This window comes from Pelophylax lessonae (assembly GCF_965119305.1).
Source record: "Pelophylax lessonae genome assembly, contig: HAP1_SCAFFOLD_161, whole genome shotgun sequence".
NCBI lineage: Eukaryota > Metazoa > Chordata > Amphibia > Anura > Ranidae > Pelophylax > Pelophylax lessonae.
This window is the reverse complement of record NW_028120130.1, coordinates 415-25,862: the sequence shown is the minus strand read 5'-3', so window position 1 is coordinate 25,862 and position 25,448 is coordinate 415. Positions and strand designations below refer to the sequence as shown.

The 25,448-nt window shown below is 55.9% G+C and overlaps 1 protein-coding gene across 1 annotated transcript in view; it reads right to left on the bottom strand.

Moving 5' to 3' along the window:
• Nucleotides 1–24,581, bottom strand: part of LOC309543524 (uncharacterized protein) — a 186,352-nt gene extending 161,771 nt beyond the window's left edge. The window contains exon 1 of the mRNA XM_082275998.1: nt 23,306–24,581. Within this exon, the coding sequence (XP_082132124.1) occupies nt 23,306–24,306 (1,001 nt within the window). The 5' untranslated portion in view covers nt 24,307–24,581. The remainder of the gene's footprint in view (nt 1–23,305) is intronic.
• Between the last annotated feature and the right edge of the window lie 867 nt (nt 24,582–25,448).

Here is a 25,448-nt window from a genome sequence, read left to right as displayed (position 1 = left end):
GACACAGGCTGCATGATGGGGGACACAGGCTGCGTTATGGGGGACACAGGCTGGACGATGGGGGACACAGACTGCGTGATGGGGGACACAGGCTGGATGATGGGGGACACAGGCTGCGTGATGGGGGACACAGGCTGCGTTATGGGAGACACAGGCTGGATGATGGGGGACACAGACTGCGTGATGGGGGACACAGGCTGGATGATGGGGGACACAGGCTGCGTTATGGGGACACAGGCTGCATGATGGGGGGACACAGACTAGATGATAGGTGACACAGGCTGCGTGATGGGGGACACAGGCTGTGTGAAGGGGGACACAGGCTGGATGATGGGGGACACAGGCTGCGTTATGGGGGACACAGGCTGCGTGATGGGGGACACAGGCTGCGTGATGGGGGACACAGGCTGGATGATGGGGGACACAGGATGCGTGATGGGGGACACAGGCTGGATGATGGGGGACACAGGCTGCGTTATGGGGGACACAGGCTGCGTGATGGGGGACACAGGCTGCGTGATGGGGGACACAGGCTGGACGATGGGGGACACAGGCTGGACGATGGGGGACACAGGCTGTGTGATGGGGGACACAGGCTGGATGATGGGGGACACAGGCTGCGTGATGGGGGACACAGGCTGCATGATGGGGGACACAGGCTGCATTATGGGGGACACAGGCTGGATGATGGGGAACACAGGCTGCGTTATGGGGGACACAGGCTGCATTATGGGGGACACAGGCTGCGTTATGGGGGACACAGGCTGGATGATGGGGGACACAGGCTGGACGATAGGTGACACAGGCTGTGTGATGGGGGACACAGGCTGCGTGATGGGGGACACAGGCTTCGTGATGGGGGACACAGGCTGCGTGAAGGGGGACACAGGCTGCGTGATGGGGGACACAGGCTGCGTGATGGGGGACACAGGCTTCGTGATGGGGGACACAGGCTGCCTGATGGGGGACACAGGCTGTGTGAAAAGGGAAAACAGGCTGCATGAAGGGGGACACAGGCTGCATGATGGGGGACACAGGCTGCATGATGGGGGACACAGGCTGCGTTATGGGGGACACAGGCTGGATGATGGGGGACACAGACTGCGTGATGGGGGACACAGGCTGGATGATGGGGGACACAGGCTGCGTGATGGGGGACACAGGCTGCGTTATGGGAGACACAGGCTGGATGATGGGGGACACAGACTGCGTGATGGGGGACACAGGCTGGATGATGGGGGACACAGGCTGCGTTATGGGGACACAGGCTGCATGATGGGGGGACACAGACTAGATGATAGGTGACACAGGCTGCGTGATGGGGGACACAGGCTGTGTGAAGGGGGACACAGGCTGGATGATGGGGGACACAGGCTGCGTTATGGGGGACACAGGCTGCGTGATGGGGGACACAGGCTGCGTGATGGGGGACACAGGCTGGATGATGGGGGACACAGGCTGCGTGATGGGGGACACAGGCTGGATGATGGGGGACACAGGCTGCGTTATGGGGGACACAGGCTGCGTGATGGGGGACACAGGCTGGACGATGGGGGACACAGGCTGGACGATGGGGGACACAGGCTGTGTGATGGGGGACACAGGCTGGATGATGGGGGACACAGGCTGCGTGATGGGGGACACAGGCTGCATGATGGGGGACACAGGCTGCATTATGGGGGACACAGGCTGGATGATGGGGAACACAGGCTGCGTTATGGGGGACACAGGCTGCATTATGGGGGACACAGGCTGCGTTATGGGGGACACAGGCTGGATGATAGGTGACACAGGCTGTGTGATGGGGGACACAGGCTGCGTGATGGGGGACACAGGCTTCGTGATGGGGGACACAGACTGCCTGATGGGGGACACAGGCTGCGTGAAAAGGGAAAACAGGCTGCATGAAGGGGGACACAGGCTGCATTATGGGGGACACAGGCTGCGTTATGGGGGACACAGGCTGGATGATAGGTGACACAGGCTGTGTGATGGGGGACACAGGCTGCGTGATGGGGGACACAGACTGCCTGATGGGGGACACAGGCTGCGTGAAAAGGGAAAACAGGCTGCATGAAGGGGGACACAGGCTGCGTTATGGGGGACACAGGCTGCGTTATGGGGGACACAGGCTGCGTGATGGGGGACACAGGCTGCGCGATGGGGGACACAGGCTGCGTGATGGGGGACACAGGCTGCGTTATGGGAGACACAGGCTGGATGATAGGTGACACAGGCTGCGTGATGGGGGACACAGGCTGTGTGAAGGGGGACACAGGCTGGATGATGGGGGACACAGGCTGCGTTATGGGGGACACAGGCTGCGTGATGGGGGACACAGGCTGCGTGAAGGGGGACACAGGCTGCGTGAAGGGGGACACAGGCTGTGTTATGGGGGACACAGGCTGTGTGAAGGGGGACACAGGTTGCGTTATGGGGGACACAGGCTGCGTTATGGGGGACACAGGCTGCTTGATGGGGGACACAGGCTGGATGATGGGGGACTCAGGCTGCGTGATGGGGGACACAGGCTGGATGATGGGGGACATAGGCTGCATGATGGGGGACACAGGCTGCTTGTTAGGGGACACAGGCTGCGTTATGGGGGACACAGGCTGCGTGATGGGGGACACAGGCTGGATGCTGGCGGGGACACAGGCTGTGTGATAGGGGACACAGGCTGGATGATGGGGGACACAGGCTGGATGATGGGGGACACAGGCTGGATGATGGGGGACACAGGCTGCGTGATGGGGGACACAGGCTGCGTTATGGGGGACACAGGCTGCGTTATAGGGGACACAGGCTGCGTTATGGGGGACATAGGCTGCGTGATGGGGACACAGGCTGGATGATGGGGGACGCAGGCTGCATTATGGGGGACACAGGCTGGATGATGGGGAACACAGGCTGGATGATAGGTGACACAGGCTGCATGATGGGGGACACAGGCTGGATGATAGGTGACACAGGCTGCATGATGGGGGACACAGGCTGCGTTATGGGGGACACAGGCTGCGTTATAGGGGACACAGGCTGCGTTATGGGGGACACAGGCTGCGTGATGGGGACACAGGCTGGATGATGGGGGACACAGGCTGCGTGATGGGGGACACAGGCTAGACGATGGGGGACACAGGCTGGACGATGGGGGACACAGGCTGCGTGATGGGGGACACAGGCTGCGTGATGGGGGACACAGGCTGCGTTATGGGAGACACAGACTGGAGGATGGGGGACACAGGCTGGGTAATGGGGGACACAGGCTGCATGAAGAGGGACACAGGCTGAGTGATGGGGGACACAGGCTGCGTGATGGGGGACACAGGCTGCGTGATGGGGGACACAGGCTGCGTGATGGGGGACACAAGCTGGATGATGGGGGACACAGGCTGGATGATGGGGGACACAGGCTGGATGATGGGGGACACAGGCTGGATGATGGGGGACACAGGCTGCGTGATGGGGGACACACGCTGCGTGATGGGGGACACAAGCTGGATGATGGGGGACACAGGCTGGATGATGGGGGACACAGGCTGGATGATGGGGGACACAGGCTGCGTGATGGGGGACACAGGCTGGATGATGGGGGACACAGGCTGGATGATGGGGGACACAGGCTGGATGATGGGGGACACAGGCTGGATGATGGGGGACACAGGCTGCGTGATGGGGGACACAGGCTGCGTGATGGGGGACACAAGCTGGATGATGGGGGACACAGGCTGGATGATGGGGGACACAGGCTGGATGATGGGGGACACAGGCTGGATGATGGGGGACACAGGCTGGATGATGGGGGACACAGGCTGGATGATGGGGGACACAGGCTGCGTGATGGGGGACACAGGCTGCGTGATGGGGGACACAGGCTGCGTTTATGTGGGACACAGGCTGCATGATGGGGGACACAGGCTGTGTTATGGGGGACACAGGCTGGATGATGGGGGACACAGGCTGCGTGATTGGGAAACACAGGCTGCTTGATGGGGGACACAGGCTGCGTGATGGGAGACACAGGCTGGATGATGGGGGACACAGGCTGTGTGATGGGGGACACAGACTGTGTGATGGGGAACACAGGCTGGATGATGGGGGACACAGGCTGCCTGATGGGGGACACAGGCTGCGTGATGGGGGACACAGGCCGCGTGATAGGGGACACAGGCTGCGTTTATGGGGGACACAGGCTGCGTGATGGGAGACACAGGCTGGATGATGGGGGACACAGGCTGGATGATGGGGGACACAGGCTGTGTGATGGGGGACAAATGCTGGGTGATGGGGGACACAGGCTGAGTGATGGGGGACACAGGCTCTATGAAGAAGGACACAGGCTGAGTGATGGGGGACACAGGCTGGATGATGGGGGACACAGGCTGCATGATGGGGGACACAGGCTAGACGATGGGGGACACAGGCTGGACGATGGGGGACACAGGCTGCGTGATGGGGGACACAGGCTGCGTGATGGGGGACACAGGCTGCGTGATGGGGGGACACAGGCTGCATGATGGGGGACACAGGCTGGATGATGGGGGACACAGGCTGCGTGATGGGGGACACAGGCTGCGTTATGGGAGACACAGACTGGAGGATGGGGGACACAGGCTGCGTGATGGGGGACACATGCTGGGTGATGGGGGACACAGGCTGCGTGATGGGGGACACAGGCTGCGTGATGGGGGACACAGGCTGCATGATGGGAGACACAGGCTGCGTGATGGGGGACACAGGCTGGATGATGGGGGACAAAGGCTGGATGATGGGGGACACAGGCTGCGTGATGGGGGACACAGGCTGCGTGATGGGGGACACAGGCTGCGTGATGGGGGACACAGGCTGCATGATGGGAGACACAGGCTGCGTGATGGGGGACACAGGCTGGATGATGGGGGACACAGGCTGGATGATGGGGGACACAGGCTGCGTGATGGGGGACACACGCTGCGTGATGGGGGACACACGCTGCATGATGGGGGACACAGGCTGGATGATGGGGGACACAGGCTGGATGATGGGGGACACAGGCTGCGTGATGGGGGACACAGGCTGCGTTTATGTGGGACACAGGCTGCATGATGGGGGACACAGGCTGTGTTATGGGGGACACAGGCTGAATGATGGGGGACACAGGCTGGATGATGGGGGACACAGGCTGCGTGATTGGGAAACACAGGCTGCTTGATGGGGGACACAGGCTGCGTGATGGGGGACACAGGCTGCGTGATGGGGGACACAGGCTGCGTGATGGGAGACACAGGCTGGATGATGGGGGACACAGGCTGGATGATGGGGGACACAGGCTGTGTGATGGGGGACAAATGCTGGGTGATGGGGGACACAGGCTGAGTGATGGGGGACACAGGCTCTATGAAGAAGGACACAGGCTGAGTGATGGGGGACACAGGCTGGATGCTGGCGGGGACACAGGCTGTGTGATGGAGGACACAGGCTGGATGATGGGGGACACAGGCTGTGTGATGGGGAACACAGGCTGGATGATGGGGGACACAGGCTGCCTGATGGGGGACACAGGCTGCGTGATGGGGGACACAGGCCGCGTGATAGGGGACACAGGCTGCGTTTATGGGGGACACAGGCTGGATGATGGGGGACACAGGCAGGATGATGGGGGACACAGGCTGCGTGATGGGGGACACAGGCTGCGTTATGGGGGACACAGGCTGCATGATGGGGTACACCGGCTGGATGACAGTGGGGAACACAGGCTGCGTGATGGGGGACACAGGCTGCGTGATGGGGGACACAGGCTGCGTGATGGGGACACAGGCTGGATGATGGGGGACACAGGCTGCGTGATGGGGGACACAGGCTGCGTGAAGGGGGACACAGGCTGTGTGAAGGGGGACACAGGCTGGATGATGGGGACACAGGCTGCGTGATGGGGGACACAGGCTGGACGATGGGGGACACAGGCTGGACGATGGGGGACACAGGCTGCGTGATGGGGGACAAAGGCTGGATGATGGGGGACACAGGCTGCGTGATAGGGGGACACAGGCTGCATGATGGGGGACACAGGCTGCATTATGGGGGACACAGGCTGGATGATGGGGGACACAGGCTGCATTATGGGGGACACAGGCTGCGTTATGGGGGACACAGGCTGGATGATGGGGGACACAGGCTGCGTGATGGGGGACACAGGCTGCATGATGGGTGACACAGGCTGCGTGATGGGGGACACAGGCTGCATGATGGGGGACACAGGCTGCGTGATGGGGGACACAGGCTGCCTGATGGGGGACACAGGCTGGATGATGGGGGACACAGGCTGCGTGATGGGGGACACAGGCTGCGTGATGGGGGACACAGGCCGCGTGATAGGGGACACAGGCTGCGTTTATGGGGGACACAGGCTGGATGATGGGGGACACAGGCTGGATGATGGGGGACACAGGCTGCGTGATGGGGGACACAGGCTGCGTTATGGGGGACACAGGCTGCATGATGGGGTACACCGGCTGGATGACAGTGGGGAACACAGGCTGCGTGATGGGGGACACAGGCTGGATGATGGGGGACACAGGCTGGATGATGGGGGACACAGGCTGCGTGATGGGGGACACAGGCTGCATGATGGGTGACACAGGCTGCGTGATGGGGGACACAGGCTGCATGATGGGGGACACAGGCTGCGTGAAGGGGGACACAGGCTGTGTGAAGGGGGACACAGGCTGGATGATGGGGACACAGGCTGCGTGATGGGGGACACAGGCTGGACGATGGGGGACACAGGCTGGACGATGGGCTACACAGGCTGCGTGATGGGGGACACAGGCTGGATGATGGGGGACACAGGCTGCGTGATAGGGGGACACAGGCTGCGTGATGGGGGACACAGGCTGCATTATGGGGGACACAGGCTGGATGATGGGGGACACAGGCTGCATTATGGGGGACACAGGCTGCGTTATGGGGGACACAGGCTGGATGATAGGTGACACAGGCTGTGTGATGGGGGACACAGGCTGCGTGATGGGGGACACAGGCTTCGTGATGGGGGACACAGACTGCCTGATGGGGGACACAGGCTGCGTGAAAAGGGAAAACAGGCTGCATGAAGGGGGACACAGGCTGCATTATGGGGGACACAGGCTGCGTTATGGGGGACACAGGCTGGATGATAGGTGACACAGGCTGTGTGATGGGGGACACAGGCTGCGTGATGGGGGACACAGACTGCCTGATGGGGGACACAGGCTGCGTGAAAAGGGAAAACAGGCTGCATGAAGGGGGACACAGGCTGCGTTATGGGGGACACAGGCTGCGTTATGGGGGACACAGGCTGCGTGATGGGGGACACAGGCTGCGCGATGGGGGACACAGGCTGCGTGATGGGGGACACAGGCTGCGTTATGGGAGACACAGGCTGGATGATAGGTGACACAGGCTGCGTGATGGGGGACACAGGCTGTGTGAAGGGGGACACAGGCTGGATGATGGGGGACACAGGCTGCGTTATGGGGGACACAGGCTGCGTGATGGGGGACACAGGCTGCGTGAAGGGGGACACAGGCTGCGTGAAGGGGGACACAGGCTGTGTTATGGGGGACACAGGCTGTGTGAAGGGGGACACAGGTTGCGTTATGGGGGACACAGGCTGCGTTATGGGGGACACAGGCTGCATGATGGGGTACACCGGCTGGATGACAGTGGGGAACACAGGCTGCGTGATGGGGGACACAGGCTGCGTGATGGGGGACACAGGCTGCGTGATGGGGACACAGGCTGGATGATGGGGGACACAGGCTGCGTGATGGGGGACACAGGCTGCGTGAAGGGGGACACAGGCTGTGTGAAGGGGGACACAGGCTGGATGATGGGGACACAGGCTGCGTGATGGGGGACACAGGCTGGACGATGGGGGACACAGGCTGGACGATGGGGGACACAGGCTGCGTGATGGGGGACAAAGGCTGGATGATGGGGGACACAGGCTGCGTGATAGGGGGACACAGGCTGCATGATGGGGGACACAGGCTGCATTATGGGGGACACAGGCTGGATGATGGGGGACACAGGCTGCATTATGGGGGACACAGGCTGCGTTATGGGGGACACAGGCTGGATGATGGGGGACACAGGCTGCGTGATGGGGGACACAGGCTGCATGATGGGTGACACAGGCTGCGTGATGGGGGACACAGGCTGCATGATGGGGGACACAGGCTGCGTGATGGGGGACACAGGCTGCCTGATGGGGGACACAGGCTGGATGATGGGGGACACAGGCTGCGTGATGGGGGACACAGGCTGCGTGATGGGGGACACAGGCCGCGTGATAGGGGACACAGGCTGCGTTTATGGGGGACACAGGCTGGATGATGGGGGACACAGGCTGGATGATGGGGGACACAGGCTGCGTGATGGGGGACACAGGCTGCGTTATGGGGGACACAGGCTGCATGATGGGGTACACCGGCTGGATGACAGTGGGGAACACAGGCTGCGTGATGGGGGACACAGGCTGGATGATGGGGGACACAGGCTGGATGATGGGGGACACAGGCTGCGTGATGGGGGACACAGGCTGCATGATGGGTGACACAGGCTGCGTGATGGGGGACACAGGCTGCATGATGGGGGACACAGGCTGCGTGAAGGGGGACACAGGCTGTGTGAAGGGGGACACAGGCTGGATGATGGGGACACAGGCTGCGTGATGGGGGACACAGGCTGGACGATGGGGGACACAGGCTGGACGATGGGCTACACAGGCTGCGTGATGGGGGACACAGGCTGGATGATGGGGGACACAGGCTGCGTGATAGGGGGACACAGGCTGCGTGATGGGGGACACAGGCTGCATTATGGGGGACACAGGCTGGATGATGGGGGACACAGGCTGCATTATGGGGGACACAGGCTGCGTTATGGGGGACACAGGCTGGATGATAGGTGACACAGGCTGTGTGATGGGGGACACAGGCTGCGTGATGGGGGACACAGGCTTCGTGATGGGGGACACAGACTGCCTGATGGGGGACACAGGCTGCGTGAAAAGGGAAAACAGGCTGCATGAAGGGGGACACAGGCTGCATTATGGGGGACACAGGCTGCGTTATGGGGGACACAGGCTGGATGATAGGTGACACAGGCTGTGTGATGGGGGACACAGGCTGCGTGATGGGGGACACAGACTGCCTGATGGGGGACACAGGCTGCGTGAAAAGGGAAAACAGGCTGCATGAAGGGGGACACAGGCTGCGTTATGGGGGACACAGGCTGCGTTATGGGGGACACAGGCTGCGTGATGGGGGACACAGGCTGCGCGATGGGGGACACAGGCTGCGTGATGGGGGACACAGGCTGCGTTATGGGAGACACAGGCTGGATGATAGGTGACACAGGCTGCGTGATGGGGGACACAGGCTGTGTGAAGGGGGACACAGGCTGGATGATGGGGGACACAGGCTGCGTTATGGGGGACACAGGCTGCGTGATGGGGGACACAGGCTGCGTGAAGGGGGACACAGGCTGCGTGAAGGGGGACACAGGCTGTGTTATGGGGGACACAGGCTGTGTGAAGGGGGACACAGGTTGCGTTATGGGGGACACAGGCTGCGTTATGGGGGACACAGGCTGCTTGATGGGGGACACAGGCTGGATGATGGGGGACTCAGGCTGCGTGATGGGGGACACAGGCTGGATGATGGGGGACATAGGCTGCATGATGGGGGACACAGGCTGCTTGTTAGGGGACACAGGCTGCGTTATGGGGGACACAGGCTGCGTGATGGGGGACACAGGCTGGATGCTGGCGGGGACACAGGCTGTGTGATAGGGGACACAGGCTGGATGATGGGGGACACAGGCTGGATGATGGGGGACACAGGCTGGATGATGGGGGACACAGGCTGTGTGATGGGGGACATAGGCTTCGTTATGGGGGACACAGGCTGTGTAATGGGTGAAATAGGCTGGATGACGGCGGGGGGCACAGGCTGCATGATGGGGAACGCAGGCTGCATTATGGGGGACACAGGCTGGATGATGGGGGACACAGGCTGGATGATGGGGGACACAGGCTGCGTTATGGGGGACACAGGCTGCATTATGGGGGACACAGGCTGGATGATGGGGGACTCAGGCTGCGTGATGGGGGACACAGGCTGGATGATGGGGGACGCGGGCTGCATTATGGGGGACACAGGCTGGATGATGGGGAACACAGGCTGGATGATAGGTGACACAGGCTGCGTGATGGGGGACACAGGCTGCGTTATGGGGGACACAGGCTGCGTTATAGGGGACACAGGCTGCGTTATGGGGGACATAGGCTGCGTGATGGGGACACAGGCTGGATGATGGGGGACTCAGGCTGCGTGATGGGGGACACAGGCTGCATGATGGGGGACACAGGCTGGATGATGGGGGACTCAGGCTGCGTGATGGGGGACACAGGCTGGATGATGGGGGACGCAGGCTGCATTATGGGGGACACAGGCTGGATGATGGGGAACACAGGCTGGATGATAGGTGACACAGGCTGCATGATGGGGGACACAGGCTGGATGATAGGTGACACAGGCTGCATGATGGGGGACACAGGCTGCGTTATGGGGGACACAGGCTGCGTTATAGGGGACACAGGCTGCGTTATGGGGGACACAGGCTGCGTGATGGGGACACAGGCTGGATGATGGGGGACACAGGCTGCGTGATGGGGGACACAGGCTAGACGATGGGGGACACAGGCTGGACGATGGGGGACACAGGCTGCGTGATGGGGGACACAGGCTGCGTGATGGGGGACACAGGCTGCGTTATGGGAGACACAGACTGGAGGATGGGGGACACAGGCTGGGTAATGGGGGACACAGGCTGCATGAAGAGGGACACAGGCTGAGTGATGGGGGACACAGGCTGCGTGATGGGGGACACAGGCTGCGTGATGGGGGACACAGGCTGCGTGATGGGGGACACAAGCTGGATGATGGGGGACACAGGCTGGATGATGGGGGACACAGGCTGGATGATGGGGGACACAGGCTGGATGATGGGGGACACAGGCTGCGTGATGGGGGACACACGCTGCGTGATGGGGGACACAAGCTGGATGATGGGGGACACAGGCTGGATGATGGGGGACACAGGCTGGATGATGGGGGACACAGGCTGCGTGATGGGGGACACAAGCTGGATGATGGGGGACACAGGCTGGATGATGGGGGACACAGGCTGGATGATGGGGGACACAGGCTGCGTGATGGGGGACACAGGCTGCGTGATGGGGGACACAGGCTGCGTTTATGTGGGACACAGGCTGCATGATGGGGGACACAGGCTGTGTTATGGGGGACACAGGCTGGATGATGGGGGACACAGGCTGCGTGATTGGGAAACACAGGCTGCTTGATGGGGGACACAGGCTGCGTGATGGGAGACACAGGCTGGATGATGGGGGACACAGGCTGTGTGATGGGGGACAAATGCTGAGTGATGGGGGACACAGGCTGTGTGATGGGGAACACAGGCTGGATGATGGGGGACACAGGCTGCCTGATGGGGGACACAGGCTGCGTGATGGGGGACACAGGCCGCGTGATAGGGGACACAGGCTGCGTTTATGGGGGACACAGGCTGCGTGATGGGAGACACAGGCTGGATGATGGGGGACACAGGCTGGATGATGGGGGACACAGGCTGTGTGATGGGGGACAAATGCTGGGTGATGGGGGACACAGGCTGAGTGATGGGGGACACAGGCTCTATGAAGAAGGACACAGGCTGAGTGATGGGGGACACAGGCTGGATGATGGGGGACACAGGCTGCATGATGGGGGACACAGGCTAGACGATGGGGGACACAGGCTGGACGATGGGGGACACAGGCTGCGTGATGGGGGACACAGGCTGCGTGATGGGGGACACAGGCTGCGTGATGGGGGGACACAGGCTGCATGATGGGGGACACAGGCTGGATGATGGGGGACACAGGCTGCGTGATGGGGGACACAGGCTGCGTTATGGGAGACACAGACTGGAGGATGGGGGACACAGGCTGCGTGATGGGGGACACATGCTGGGTGATGGGGGACACAGGCTGCGTGATGGGGGACACAGGCTGCGTGATGGGGGACACAGGCTGCATGATGGGAGACACAGGCTGCGTGATGGGGGACACAGGCTGGATGATGGGGGACAAAGGCTGGATGATGGGGGACACAGGCTGCGTGATGGGGGACACAGGCTGCGTGATGGGGGACACAGGCTGCGTGATGGGGGACACAGGCTGCATGATGGGAGACACAGGCTGCGTGATGGGGGACACAGGCTGGATGATGGGGGACACAGGCTGGATGATGGGGGACACAGGCTGCGTGATGGGGGACACACGCTGCGTGATGGGGGACACACGCTGCATGATGGGGGACACAGGCTGGATGATGGGGGACACAGGCTGGATGATGGGGGACACAGGCTGCGTGATGGGGGACACAGGCTGCGTTTATGTGGGACACAGGCTGCATGATGGGGGACACAGGCTGTGTTATGGGGGACACAGGCTGAATGATGGGGGACACAGGCTGGATGATGGGGGACACAGGCTGCGTGATTGGGAAACACAGGCTGCTTGATGGGGGACACAGGCTGCGTGATGGGGGACACAGGCTGCGTGATGGGGGACACAGGCTGCGTGATGGGAGACACAGGCTGGATGATGGGGGACACAGGCTGGATGATGGGGGACACAGGCTGTGTGATGGGGGACAAATGCTGGGTGATGGGGGACACAGGCTGAGTGATGGGGGACACAGGCTCTATGAAGAAGGACACAGGCTGAGTGATGGGGGACACAGGCTGGATGCTGGCGGGGACACAGGCTGTGTGATGGAGGACACAGGCTGGATGATGGGGGACACAGGCTGTGTGATGGGGAACACAGGCTGGATGATGGGGGACACAGGCTGCCTGATGGGGGACACAGGCTGCGTGATGGGGGACACAGGCCGCGTGATAGGGGACACAGGCTGCGTTTATGGGGGACACAGGCTGGATGATGGGGGACACAGGCAGGATGATGGGGGACACAGGCTGCGTGATGGGGGACACAGGCTGCGTTATGGGGGACACAGGCTGCATGATGGGGTACACCGGCTGGATGACAGTGGGGAACACAGGCTGCGTGATGGGGGACACAGGCTGCGTGATGGGGGACACAGGCTGCGTGATGGGGACACAGGCTGGATGATGGGGGACACAGGCTGCGTGATGGGGGACACAGGCTGCGTGAAGGGGGACACAGGCTGTGTGAAGGGGGACACAGGCTGGATGATGGGGACACAGGCTGCGTGATGGGGGACACAGGCTGGACGATGGGGGACACAGGCTGGACGATGGGGGACACAGGCTGCGTGATGGGGGACAAAGGCTGGATGATGGGGGACACAGGCTGCGTGATAGGGGGACACAGGCTGCATGATGGGGGACACAGGCTGCATTATGGGGGACACAGGCTGGATGATGGGGGACACAGGCTGCATTATGGGGGACACAGGCTGCGTTATGGGGGACACAGGCTGGATGATGGGGGACACAGGCTGCGTGATGGGGGACACAGGCTGCATGATGGGTGACACAGGCTGCGTGATGGGGGACACAGGCTGCATGATGGGGGACACAGGCTGCGTGATGGGGGACACAGGCTGCCTGATGGGGGACACAGGCTGGATGATGGGGGACACAGGCTGCGTGATGGGGGACACAGGCTGCGTGATGGGGGACACAGGCTGCGTGATGGGGGACACAGGCTGCATGATGGGGTACACCGGCTGGATGACAGTGGGGAACACAGGCTGCGTGATGGGGGACACAGGCTGGATGATGGGGGACACAGGCTGGATGATGGGGGACACAGGCTGCGTGATGGGGGACACAGGCTGCATGATGGGTGACACAGGCTGCGTGATGGGGGACACAGGCTGCATGATGGGGGACACAGGCTGCGTGAAGGGGGACACAGGCTGTGTGAAGGGGGACACAGGCTGGATGATGGGGACACAGGCTGCGTGATGGGGGACACAGGCTGGACGATGGGGGACACAGGCTGGACGATGGGCTACACAGGCTGCGTGATGGGGGACACAGGCTGGATGATGGGGGACACAGGCTGCGTGATAGGGGGACACAGGCTGCGTGATGGGGGACACAGGCTGCATTATGGGGGACACAGGCTGGATGATGGGGGACACAGGCTGCATTATGGGGGACACAGGCTGCGTTATGGGGGACACAGGCTGGATGATAGGTGACACAGGCTGTGTGATGGGGGACACAGGGTGCGTGAAGTTGGACACAGGCTGCGTTATGGGGGACAAGGCTGCGTGATGGGGGACACAGGCTGAGTGATGGGGGACACAGGCTGCGTGATGGGGGACACAGGCTGCGTGATGGGGGACACAGGCTGCGTGAAGGGGGACACAGGCTGCGTGATGGGGGACACAGGCTGCGTGATGGGGGACACAGGCTTCGTGATGGGGGACACATGATGGGGGACACAGACTGCCTGATGGGGGACACAGGCTGCGTGAAAAGGGAAAACAGGCTGCATGATGGGGGACACAGGCTGCATGATGGGGGACACAGGCTGCGTTATGGGGGACACAGGCTGCGTGATTTGGGGACACAGGCTGCGCGATGGGGGACACAGGCTGCGTGATGGGGGACACAGGCTGCGTGATGGGGGACACAGGCTGCGTTATGGGGACACAGGCTGCATGATGGGGGACACAGGCTGCATGATGGGGGACACAGGCTGCGTTATGGGGGACACAGGCTGCGTGATGGGGGACACAGGCTGCGTGATGGGGGACACAGGCTGCGTGAAGGGGGACACAGGCTGCGTGATGGGAGACACAGGCTGTGTGAAGGGGGACACAGGTTGCGTAATGGGTGAAATAGGCTGGATGACGGCGGGGGGCACAGGCTGCATGATGGGGAACGCAGGCTGCATTATGGGGGACACAGGCTGGATGATGGGGGACACAGGCTGCGTTATGGGGGACACAGGCTGGATGATGGGGGACTCAGGCTGCGTGATGGGGGACACAGGCTGGATGATGGGGGACGCAGGCTGCATTATGGGGGACACAGGCTCGATGATGGGGAACACAGGCTGCGTTATGGGGGACACAGGCTGCGTGAAGGGGGACACAGGCTGCATTATGGGGGACACAGGCTGGATGATGGGGAACACCGGCTGCATTATGGGGGACACAGGCTGCGTGAAGGGGGACACAGGCTGCGTGAAGGGGGACACAGGCTGCGTTATGGGGGACACAGGCTGCGTTATGGGGGACACAGGCTGCGTGATGGGGACACAGGCTGGATGATGGGGGACTCAGGCTGCGTGATGGGGGACACAGGCTGGATGATGGGGGACACAGGCTGCGTGATAGGGGACACAGGCTGCGTGATAGGGGACACAGGCTGCGTTATGGGGGACACAGGCTGCGTGAAGGGGGACACAGGCTGCGTTATGGGGGACACAGGCTGCGTGAAGGGGGACACAGGCTGCGTTATGGGGGACACAGGCTGCGTGAAGGGGGACACAGGCTGCATTATGGGGGACACAGGCTGGATGATGGGGAACACAGGCTGCATTATGGGGGACACAGGCTGCGTGAAGGGGGACACAGGCTGCGTGAAGGGGGACACAGGCTGTGTTATGGGGGACACAGGCTGCATGATGGGGGACACAGGCTGCGTGATGGGGACACAGGCTGCATGATGAGGGACACAGGCTGTATGATGGGGGACACAGGCTGGATGATGGGGGACACAGGCTGCGTGATAGGGGACACAGGCTGCGTTATGGGGGACACAGGCTGCGTGATGGGGGACACAGGCTGGATGCTGGCGGGGACACAGGCTGTGTGATGGGGGACACATGCTGGATGAAGGGGGACACAGGCTTGATGATGGGGGACACAGGCTGGATGATGGGGGACACAGGCTGTGTGATGGGGAACACAGGCTGCGTGACGGGGGACATAGGCTTCGTTATGGGGGACACAGGCTGTGTAATGGGTGAAATAGGCTGGATGACGGCGGGGGGCACAGGCTGCATGATGGGGGACACAGGCTGGATGATGAGGAACACAGGCTGCGTTATGGGGGACACAGGCTGCGTTATGGGGGACACAGGCTGCATTATGGGGGACACAGGCTGCATTATGGGGGACACAGGCTGGATGATAGGTGACACAGGCTGCGTGATGGGGGACAAAGGCTGCGTTATGGGAGACACAGGCTGGATGATGGGGAACACAGGCTGCGTTATGGGGGACACAGGCTGCGTTATGGGGGACACAGGCTGCGTTATGGGGGACACAGGCTGGATGATAGGTGACACAGGCTGCGTTATGGGGGACACAATATGTCCATCTCCACCATCAATAGGTCAAAACAAACAGTACTCCACCTCGTGGCTCTTCTCTGTAGTATCTCTGCTTAGGCCTCCTGCATTGGTTCTCCAGAGTGTCAGACAGTCCCAGTGCACTAAACGCTGAACCTTTCTTAGCTCCGACGGTTTCTCCTGCATCTCCCTGCTGCTGCATCCTTACAGGCTCGGCCTTTCACTGTCCCACCAAAGACAGTATAGAGCAAGATACTAACAGTGCCACCCCGTCATTGCCCATCAGTGCCACCCCGTTATTGCCCATCAGTGCCACTCCGTCATTGCCCATCAGTGCCGCCTCGAGATTGCCCATCAGTGCCGCCCCGTCACTGCCCATCAGTGCCGCCCCGTCATCGCCCATCAGTGCCACCCTGACATTGCCCATCAGTGCCACCCCATCATTGCCCATCAGTACCGCCTGGACATTCCCCATCAGTGCCGCCCCGTCATTGCCTATCAGTGCCTCCCCATCATTGCCCATCAGTGCCGCCTCGTCATTGCCCATCAGTGCCGCCTCGTCATTGCCCATCAGTGCCGCCCCATCATCGACCATCAGTGCCACCCCATCATCGCCCATCAGTGCCACCCCATCATTGCCCATCAGTACCGCCTCGACATTCCCCATCACTGCTGCCCCGTCATTGCCCATCAGTGCCGCCTCGTCATTGCCCATCAGTGCTGCCCCGTCATTGCCGCCCCGTCATTGCCCATCAGTGATGCCCCCCCATTGCCCATCAGTGCCGCCCCGTCATTGCCCATCAGTGCCACCCCGTCATTGCCCATCAGTGCCTCCCCATCATTGCCCATCAGTGCCGCCCCATCATTGCCCATCAGTGCCGCCCCATCATTGCCCATCAGTGACGCCTCGACATTGCCCATCAGTGCTGCCTCCTCAGCCCAAAACCATGAAGGAGAAAAATTACCTTTTTGCAAAATTGTATAAAACAGAAACAAAGATTTTCGTTTGTTTAGCAAAAAATAACCCCCCCCCCCCCAGTGGTGATTAAATACCCCCAAAAGAAAGCTCTATCTGTGTGAAAAAAAACTGATAAAATTAAAAATGTCATATGGGTACAGCGTTGCACGACTGCACAATTGTCATTCAATGTCAGAGAGCTGAAACCTGAGAATTGTCCTGGACAGGAAGGGGGGGGGGGGGTAGTGCCAGGTAGACAAGAGGTTAATAATGATATTCTATGTTATCTGTGTCAGATAAGCGCTGTTTTGATCTTATACATGTGAGTTTTCTACCTTTTTAATAAATGTCTATTTATACGTACTTCACTATGGTGGTTATCATTCCTTTATGAACATTGCTGGATTGTGGATTGTCCGGATTTTTGTGTTACGGGGTCCGGGGTCTACCATCTGGCTGATCTAAGCGGAGCCCTCTTGCTGATCTAAGTGGAGGTGTTAAAGGTCCTGTATTGTATTTTGTGTCAGAGACAGGCTCTCCCTATTGTCTGTGTATTGAGGTGTGATGTGGATTCTGTTAAGCCTCTCTGTTCCATTGTTAAATGTTAATGAACTCACATATTGTTTCTGTCCAGATGGTTAGATAATTAGTTCAGGTTAATTCAATTTCTGTATTCAATTCCATCTGCTTATGATAATGTAATCAGGCAACCCCTGAGCTGTGTGTGATGTCTGACCTGTGTGTGATCTGATCAGGAGGGGGGGGGGGTGTCCTCATGTGTGTATAAATGGAGTGTGAAACTGTTCAATAAAGGAGAAGGTTCCTTAACTTGTACAAGCAAAGTTGTCGGCTAGCTTTGTAGGGGGGGCGGCTGGAAAATCTGATATCTATATTCACGACTGGGAGGAAGCCGTATACTGAAGGAAGTCCACAAGTACAGTGTGGGTCGCGGTTGAATTACAATCTAATTTTTTTCATCATTTTAGGCCCATTTGTATTCTGCTACATCTTTTTGGTAGAAAAATCCCAATAAGCGTATATTGGTTTGCGCAAAAGTTATTGCGCCTACAAACTAAGGAAAGATTTTATGTTATTTTTTTTTACTAGTAATGGCGGCAATCTGAGATTACTGTAGTAATGTTACTGGTCCCCCCAAAAGTGTCAAAAATGTCAGTTAGGGGTCCGATCTGTCCGCCGCAATGTCGTAGTTTAGTGGGACTGCGACATTGCGGCGGACAAATCGGACCCCTGACATTTTTGACACTTTTGGGGGGGGGGGCAGTGACATTACTACAGTAATCAGTACTAAAAATATGCACTGTCACTGCACTAATGACACTGGCAGGGAAGGTGTTACCACCAGGGGCAATCAAAAGGGTTAAATGTGTGCCTAGGGGGTGCTTTCTAACTGTGGGGGGATGGGCTTTCTGAATGAACACAGAGATCCGTGTTCCTAAATAAGAGGTTCCTGGTGTTCATTGCTGACAGAACAGCGGTCTGCCGTGCTTACAGCAGCACTCTGTCTCCACGGGGAGCGTTCGCGGATGCCCGGCGGCAATCGCAGCCCCTGAACCCGCTGATTGGCTCCCCCTGTGGTCAATGGGCACGCGCTCACCCCCGCTAAGTGACGTACAGGTACGTCCTTTCGCGGGACAAAGCCGACCTGCCGGCAGTAAAACTACGGTGGCTTGTCGGCAAGCAGTTAAATGTTCTACAAGAAACATTTAGGAAATTACCAACAACTTGCACAGGAGAGACGGGAGGGGGCGGTGCTAGGGAATTGACACTTCCTGGAGTAAAATAAAGTTAAGCAGTCATTCAAAATCAATTTGTGGAAAGGAAATAAATAGTCAAGTAAGCACTGAAAACACTGAACATTTCTGTGCTTTTACCTTGACGACCGCATTAAAGCCGAATGACGGCTACAGTGCGGTTGGCCAGTTCTGGAAGGACGTCAATAGGAGGTCCTCCCGAAACCCAACCTTCTTCGCACCTCCTGTGGCTTATCACAGATTGGAGTAAAGGGCCAATCATAGCAGCCGTTTACCATGTGACCAATCACACGAAAACAGACTCGCCGGTGTTCTGTCGAAATAGCCAACTCATCAAAATCTCCGTAACTTCCGGTGACTCTCCAGCAGCAGATTTCGATGAGTTGGCTCTACTGCCCATTGGGCGCACCCTAAAGATTACCAGACTGGCGGCAGTGGACATCTTGTTACAGCCTGCCAAGTCTTTAATTTCAGACTCACTAGCAATAAAGGGAGAATATATGATTATATACTGTATTTTGAAACCTGTGAGACGGTTTTGATTTTTAATTTTGAAAGCCTATAAAAGCAGTGTGGGGTGTACCAAGATGGCCATCGCCACCTTCTGACTGAAGGCTTTAAAAATTAAACATCAAAAACAGTCTCATGGGTTTCAAAATAGTGTATATAAGCATATATGCTCACTTAATTGCTATAATGAGTCTGAAATTCAAGACTGATGAAGGCAGATGACGAAACGCGTAAGACGACACCGGACAACATGATGTAAGCACACTATACGCCACAGCCATCGATATGACCATCGTGAATCAGAATAAAGAGGTCCAGGAATAAAATAGCGATGGAAGTTATATGTTTGACATTTCTATCATTTTGTCCCAGTTCCACCATGAAGTCATGGAGTTGTTCAATGGAACCAGTCCCCACCATTAGCACATCATCGATGTATCTAATCCAGGTGGATACATGGGACAGAAAAGCAAAAAAACAATACACAAATCCTCCTCCCATTTACCAAGATGCAAGCAGGCATAGGCGGGTACCCAAGGTGCACCCATAGAGGTGCCCCTGGTTTGTTGGTAATAACTTCCAAGAAATTGGAAGCAGTTGTTAGTTAATAGAAATTCAAGTAGTTCTATGATGAATTATTTTGTGCACCCATCAACGGAAAGGGACTTTCAAGAAAGGAAGTAGCTGCGGCAATTCACCACCTATGGGGGATGGACATGTAAAGTGCTTCCACTTCCACACAAGGAGAGCTCCGTCAGGGATCACTAGGTCACGGATCCTCCGCAGGACATTGCTAGTATCCTGCACTTAGGAAGGCAATGTAGTAACCATGTCTTTGATGAGACTATCAATGTATTTACCAGTTCTCGCAAAAGGACACTCAACTGTGGACAAAATTGGTCTTCCAAGAGGTAGAGGAGCCTTACGAATCTTTGGAATCCTGTACAACGTTGGTGTGTTATAGGTCTCAATTCTAAGGAATTCAAATTCTGTTTTGGAAAGAAGACCCGATTCCAGTGACAGAAAAATAAGATTATGGAGGTTGATGGACCAGATTCAGGAAGGGATTTTGGGGCAATTTTGTAAAAGTAGCTTGATCTGTTAGTTGTCTCCTCATCATCATTTCATAGAACTACATTGCCCCCCTTATCACTTGGTTTTATAATTAGGTTGGGTGCCTTTTTTTAGTCCCAAAAGAGCTTTATGTTCTTCTTTAGATACATTGTCATATTGTTTACTAGTTTAGTCAATCTTTGCCAAATCTGCACAGACTAGTTCAAGAAACATAATAATCCCATCTGTATTTTGAAGTGGGGGCATCTTCTTAGATTTTATTGGCAGGTCAACTCTCCTTTTCTCCATAGATAGATCCTAATTCTCATTCAAAACAGTTATTACCAACAAACCAAGGGCACCTCTATGGGTGCACCCTGGGTCCTCCAATTGTTGTCTTTCTTCCTCAATAATTAACTGGATAACCTCAACGTCTCGCTTGAGGCAGGAAGTTATCCATTTTCCAAGGAAGCGTTCCATGTGAAAGTATTCCGCTGGAACCACTTTTTCACGGAGGCTTCTAGGGCAGGGATTCCCAAATGACGGCCCTGCAGCTGTTGTAGAACTACACATCCCATGAGGCATTGTAAAGCTGACATTCACATACATGGCTAGGCATGATGGGAATTGTGGTTCCTGAACAACTGGAGGGCCGTAGTTTGGGAATCATACCATGTTCAACATGACTGCAGGGAAGAGAAATCCCATTTTCTATGGAGATATTTTAAAGTTAACTTTTTATGATTTCTAAATGTATCTTTAATTACCTCTGTGGAGTCGTTGGGGGGTTGATCAGAGTCTTTAGAGCAGGGATCTTCAAAGTGTTGCGGAACTACACATCCCATGTGGCATTGTAAAACTCTGGCATTCACAGACAAGACTAGGCATGATGGGACTTGAAGTTCCTGAACAACTAGAGGGCCATAGTTTGAAGACCCCTGCTTTATAGAATGCTGATTTAATCTCTACCTCTATGTCTATTCTCAATTCATAGGCCATAACCAAAATGTAACCTAGACCAAGCAATGTCACATAAAATATTTAAAGTTACAATGTATGAAAGATATGGTCAGGTGTGAGGTAGAGATAGTTCAGGTAATCAAATTCACCTCTCAAAGAATGGGTCTTGGGCCACCAAGATACTCAAGTTAATTTAAGGTTATTGCATATGACTGCAAAAGTTAATAGAGGTGCTATGGTGAAAAAACACACCAAACTGGTCCATTAACTTACCTTTTAAAAAAAGGTGTGGATCGAAGTACCTGGAATAATTCAAAAGTAAAAAAAAAAAAAAAAAAAAATATGGAAAATCCCATACAAAAGAAGGTACCAACCTGGTCCACATATTGTGACTAGAGTGTGATGATTTTATTTGATAAGTAGAGACAATTTTTTTTTTTACATAAAATATAAACATCACATGTATAAAAAGCCCAACCTCCACCAAACACCATGTGCAAATGACAATATTGTCATATAATCAAACCAAGCAAAGAGTCCAGACTCAGGACAGTGAACCTCAATAGCATACAAATTAGTCGGATCTCGAGTACCCGTGCCCGGCAACAACTACCTCTGCTCGAAAACAAGGTGCAATAGTGCAAGTCAGTAGGGATGTCAGTCGAGCCCAATGTACAAGATACAGACTAATGGATTGCTAAGGATAACAATGGACTATAAGGATTATCTTCATGCAAACAAATGAAGTCCAGTATAAACCATCATATAGCAAAGAGACTCTGAGATTGCCTTTAATGATAGCTGCAGCCATAAGTAGGGTGGATTGTCATCAGAACCTGGGAAGATCTCTTCCAACAAGGCTATGGAAGCTTGGCAACAGACCACTTGACTACTACCAAGTCTCCGGTACTGAGGCAGGAACTGGGAATGAAAGTCAGTTAGTATATGATGCAAACAGAATTCGTATTCAGCCATAAACAAAGGATGAGACCAAAGTTCAGTCTTTGATGATCAAAAAGTATCTCAAAAGGTAAAAGTATTCTAAGGCTTTATAGGCGTGTGTCTGGTGGGCATTAATGGCAAGCTCCATGCATCCGTCCATTTCTTTCTGGTTTGCTCACAGATTGTGTAGTAAATTTGTTTCTTAAAGTAGGATAATATTGTTTCACGTTCCCATTAGCTTAGGGCATGGCATGGGGTGAGACACCCCAAACCCTATCAAAGTTGTTTATCTGCTATCCCACTAAAGCCCCGTCCACACACGTCGAAAATTGGCAGGGAATTTTCGGCCAATGTCCGATCTGCCGATTTTCGGCTTGTTATTATGATGCTTCCAACAACCAACTCCGACTTTTCGGCCGAAAAAAATCTGGTGTGCAGGCTATAAAATTTTTGTTGGCCGTCAACATAATGGCCAATTTTCGTGTGGTCAGTACAGATTTCAACAGGGAAAAAATCAGATGAGCAAGTCTGGGCATGCTCAGTGAAGAAAAAACACAAAGAAATCTAACCAACACATGACATCACTTCTGAAGTAGAATTTTGTTGGCCGAGAAAATTCGTGTGCAGTCTAGGCACATTCCAACCAACAAAACACAACTTGGACAAAAGTCGGACGATCGGTCGGCCGATAATCATTGTGTACGAGGCATAACACTCTACTTTCTCCCAGATTTTCCGCTTTGTAGCCATAAAGTAAGACTGTGAATCCTTTGGTGTTTGATAAGCTCTGACTTCACTCTAAAAGATTTATCACATTCGTGACACGGATGTGGCTTCTCTCCAGTGTGACCCCTCTGGTGTCTGAGAAGATGGGTCTTCACTGCAAAAGCTTTGTCGCAGTCAGGACATGGATATGGCCTCTCTCCGGTGTGAAACCGCTGGTGTATGATAAGATGTGACTTTATTGCAAAGCCTTTATGACATTCAGAACAAGCGTAAGGCTTCTCTCCAGTGTGGACTATCTGGTGTGCGATAAGGCTTTTCTTCACTTTGAAAACTTTGTCACATTCAGAACATGGATATGGTTCCTGTGCAGTATGACATTTCTGGTGTTTGATATGATCTTCCCTCCTTACAAAAGCTTTATCGCACTCGCCACACTGATACGGCTTCTGTCCTGTGTGAATCCTCTGGTGTATGGTAAGATGTGACTTCTCTGTAAAAGATTTATAACATTCGGAGCACTGATATGGCTTCTCTCCGGTGTGAATCCTCTGGTGTTTGATCAGCGCGTCCTTCCTTTGAAAACCTTTGTTACACTCGCCACAATGAAATGGTTTCTCTCCAGTGTGGTGCATCTGGTGTCTTATAAGCAGTGACTTCACGCTAAATGATTTGTCACATTCAGAGCACTGAAATGGCTTCTCCCCGGTGTGGACCCTCTCATGGGTGCGAAGATGTGCCTTCAGTCTAAAAGATTTGTCACATTCAGAACACCGATATGGCTTCACTCCAGTGTGAACTGTCCTGTGTTTGATAAGATCGCTCGTCCCTGCAAAAGATTTACCACATTCGGAACACCGATATGGTTTCTCTCCAGTGTGACTTCTCTCGTGCCGCATAAGACATGACCTCAGAGTAAAAGATCTGCCACATTCAGAGCACTGATATGGATTTTCTTCTGTGTGAACCTTCTGGGGCCCAACAAGATTTGCTTCCATTGTAAAACCTTTGTTACAATCCAAACAAAATATATCTTTTCTCCTGTGTTACATGTCTTGGGCATGTATGGTTCGGACTTTACTGTAAAGCCATGGTCACTTCCAAGAAAGACTTCTCTTCTGTCCTCCAAGGCTGGGCCAATGAGGAGTATTCAAAACATGTATGACCTGTAGAACACAGATATGACTTGTGTCCTGTGGGAATCATCCAATGATCCGTAGAAAAGCCTTTCAGTCTCTCAGAACACTCATATGACTCGTCTCCAACGTGACTCAGTTGTTGGTCTTATGAAAGCCAACAATCACTTGTCAATCCTCCTGTAGAGAGATAAAAATAAATAAAATGAAAAGTCAGAAGTATATCACTAGGACTAAATTAAGGTTGCTTCTTATGTTTTGCCTTCCACTACTGAATATATTTAATACATATACTATTGGTCTTGAGAAAGATGGACTGAGCTTCATCACAACATTGACAATAAAAAAAGCTACTGCTTTGATCTACCTCCTCTGCAAGGCCTGCGAGTGCCTCTATACTAGTTTTGAATACATAGACTATGTACTATATACAGGTTTATGTTTGTATTGTATTGAGGACACCAAATTATTCCCATTAGCTGGTATAGTAAAGCACCTATTACAAAGTTCTTCAGGAGAATCTCATCTTTGGTCTCATTGTGCTGCATTCCTAACACAGGGCAGGAGAAATCAGATACACCATGTTTTAGCCCCGTGATATTGTTCTGTCATACACAAACTCCCCGACACAGGATGAGGTCTACAGCTCTCCGACACACAGGGTAAGGTCTACAGCTCCCCGACACAGGGTGAGGTCTACAGCTCCCCGACACAGGGTGAGGTCTACAGCTCCCCGACACAGGGTGAGGTCTACAGCTCCCCGACACAGGGTGAGGTCTACAGCTCCCCGACACAGGGTGAGGTCTACAGCTCCCCGACACAGGGTGAGGTGTACAGCTCCCCGGCACAGGGTGAGGTCTACAGCTCCCCGGCACAGGGTGAGGTCTACAGCTCCCCGACACACGGTGAGGTCTACAGCTCCCCGACACACGGTGAGGTCTACAGCTCCCCGACACACGGTGAGGTCTACAGCTCCCCGACACACGGTGAGGTCTACAGCTCCC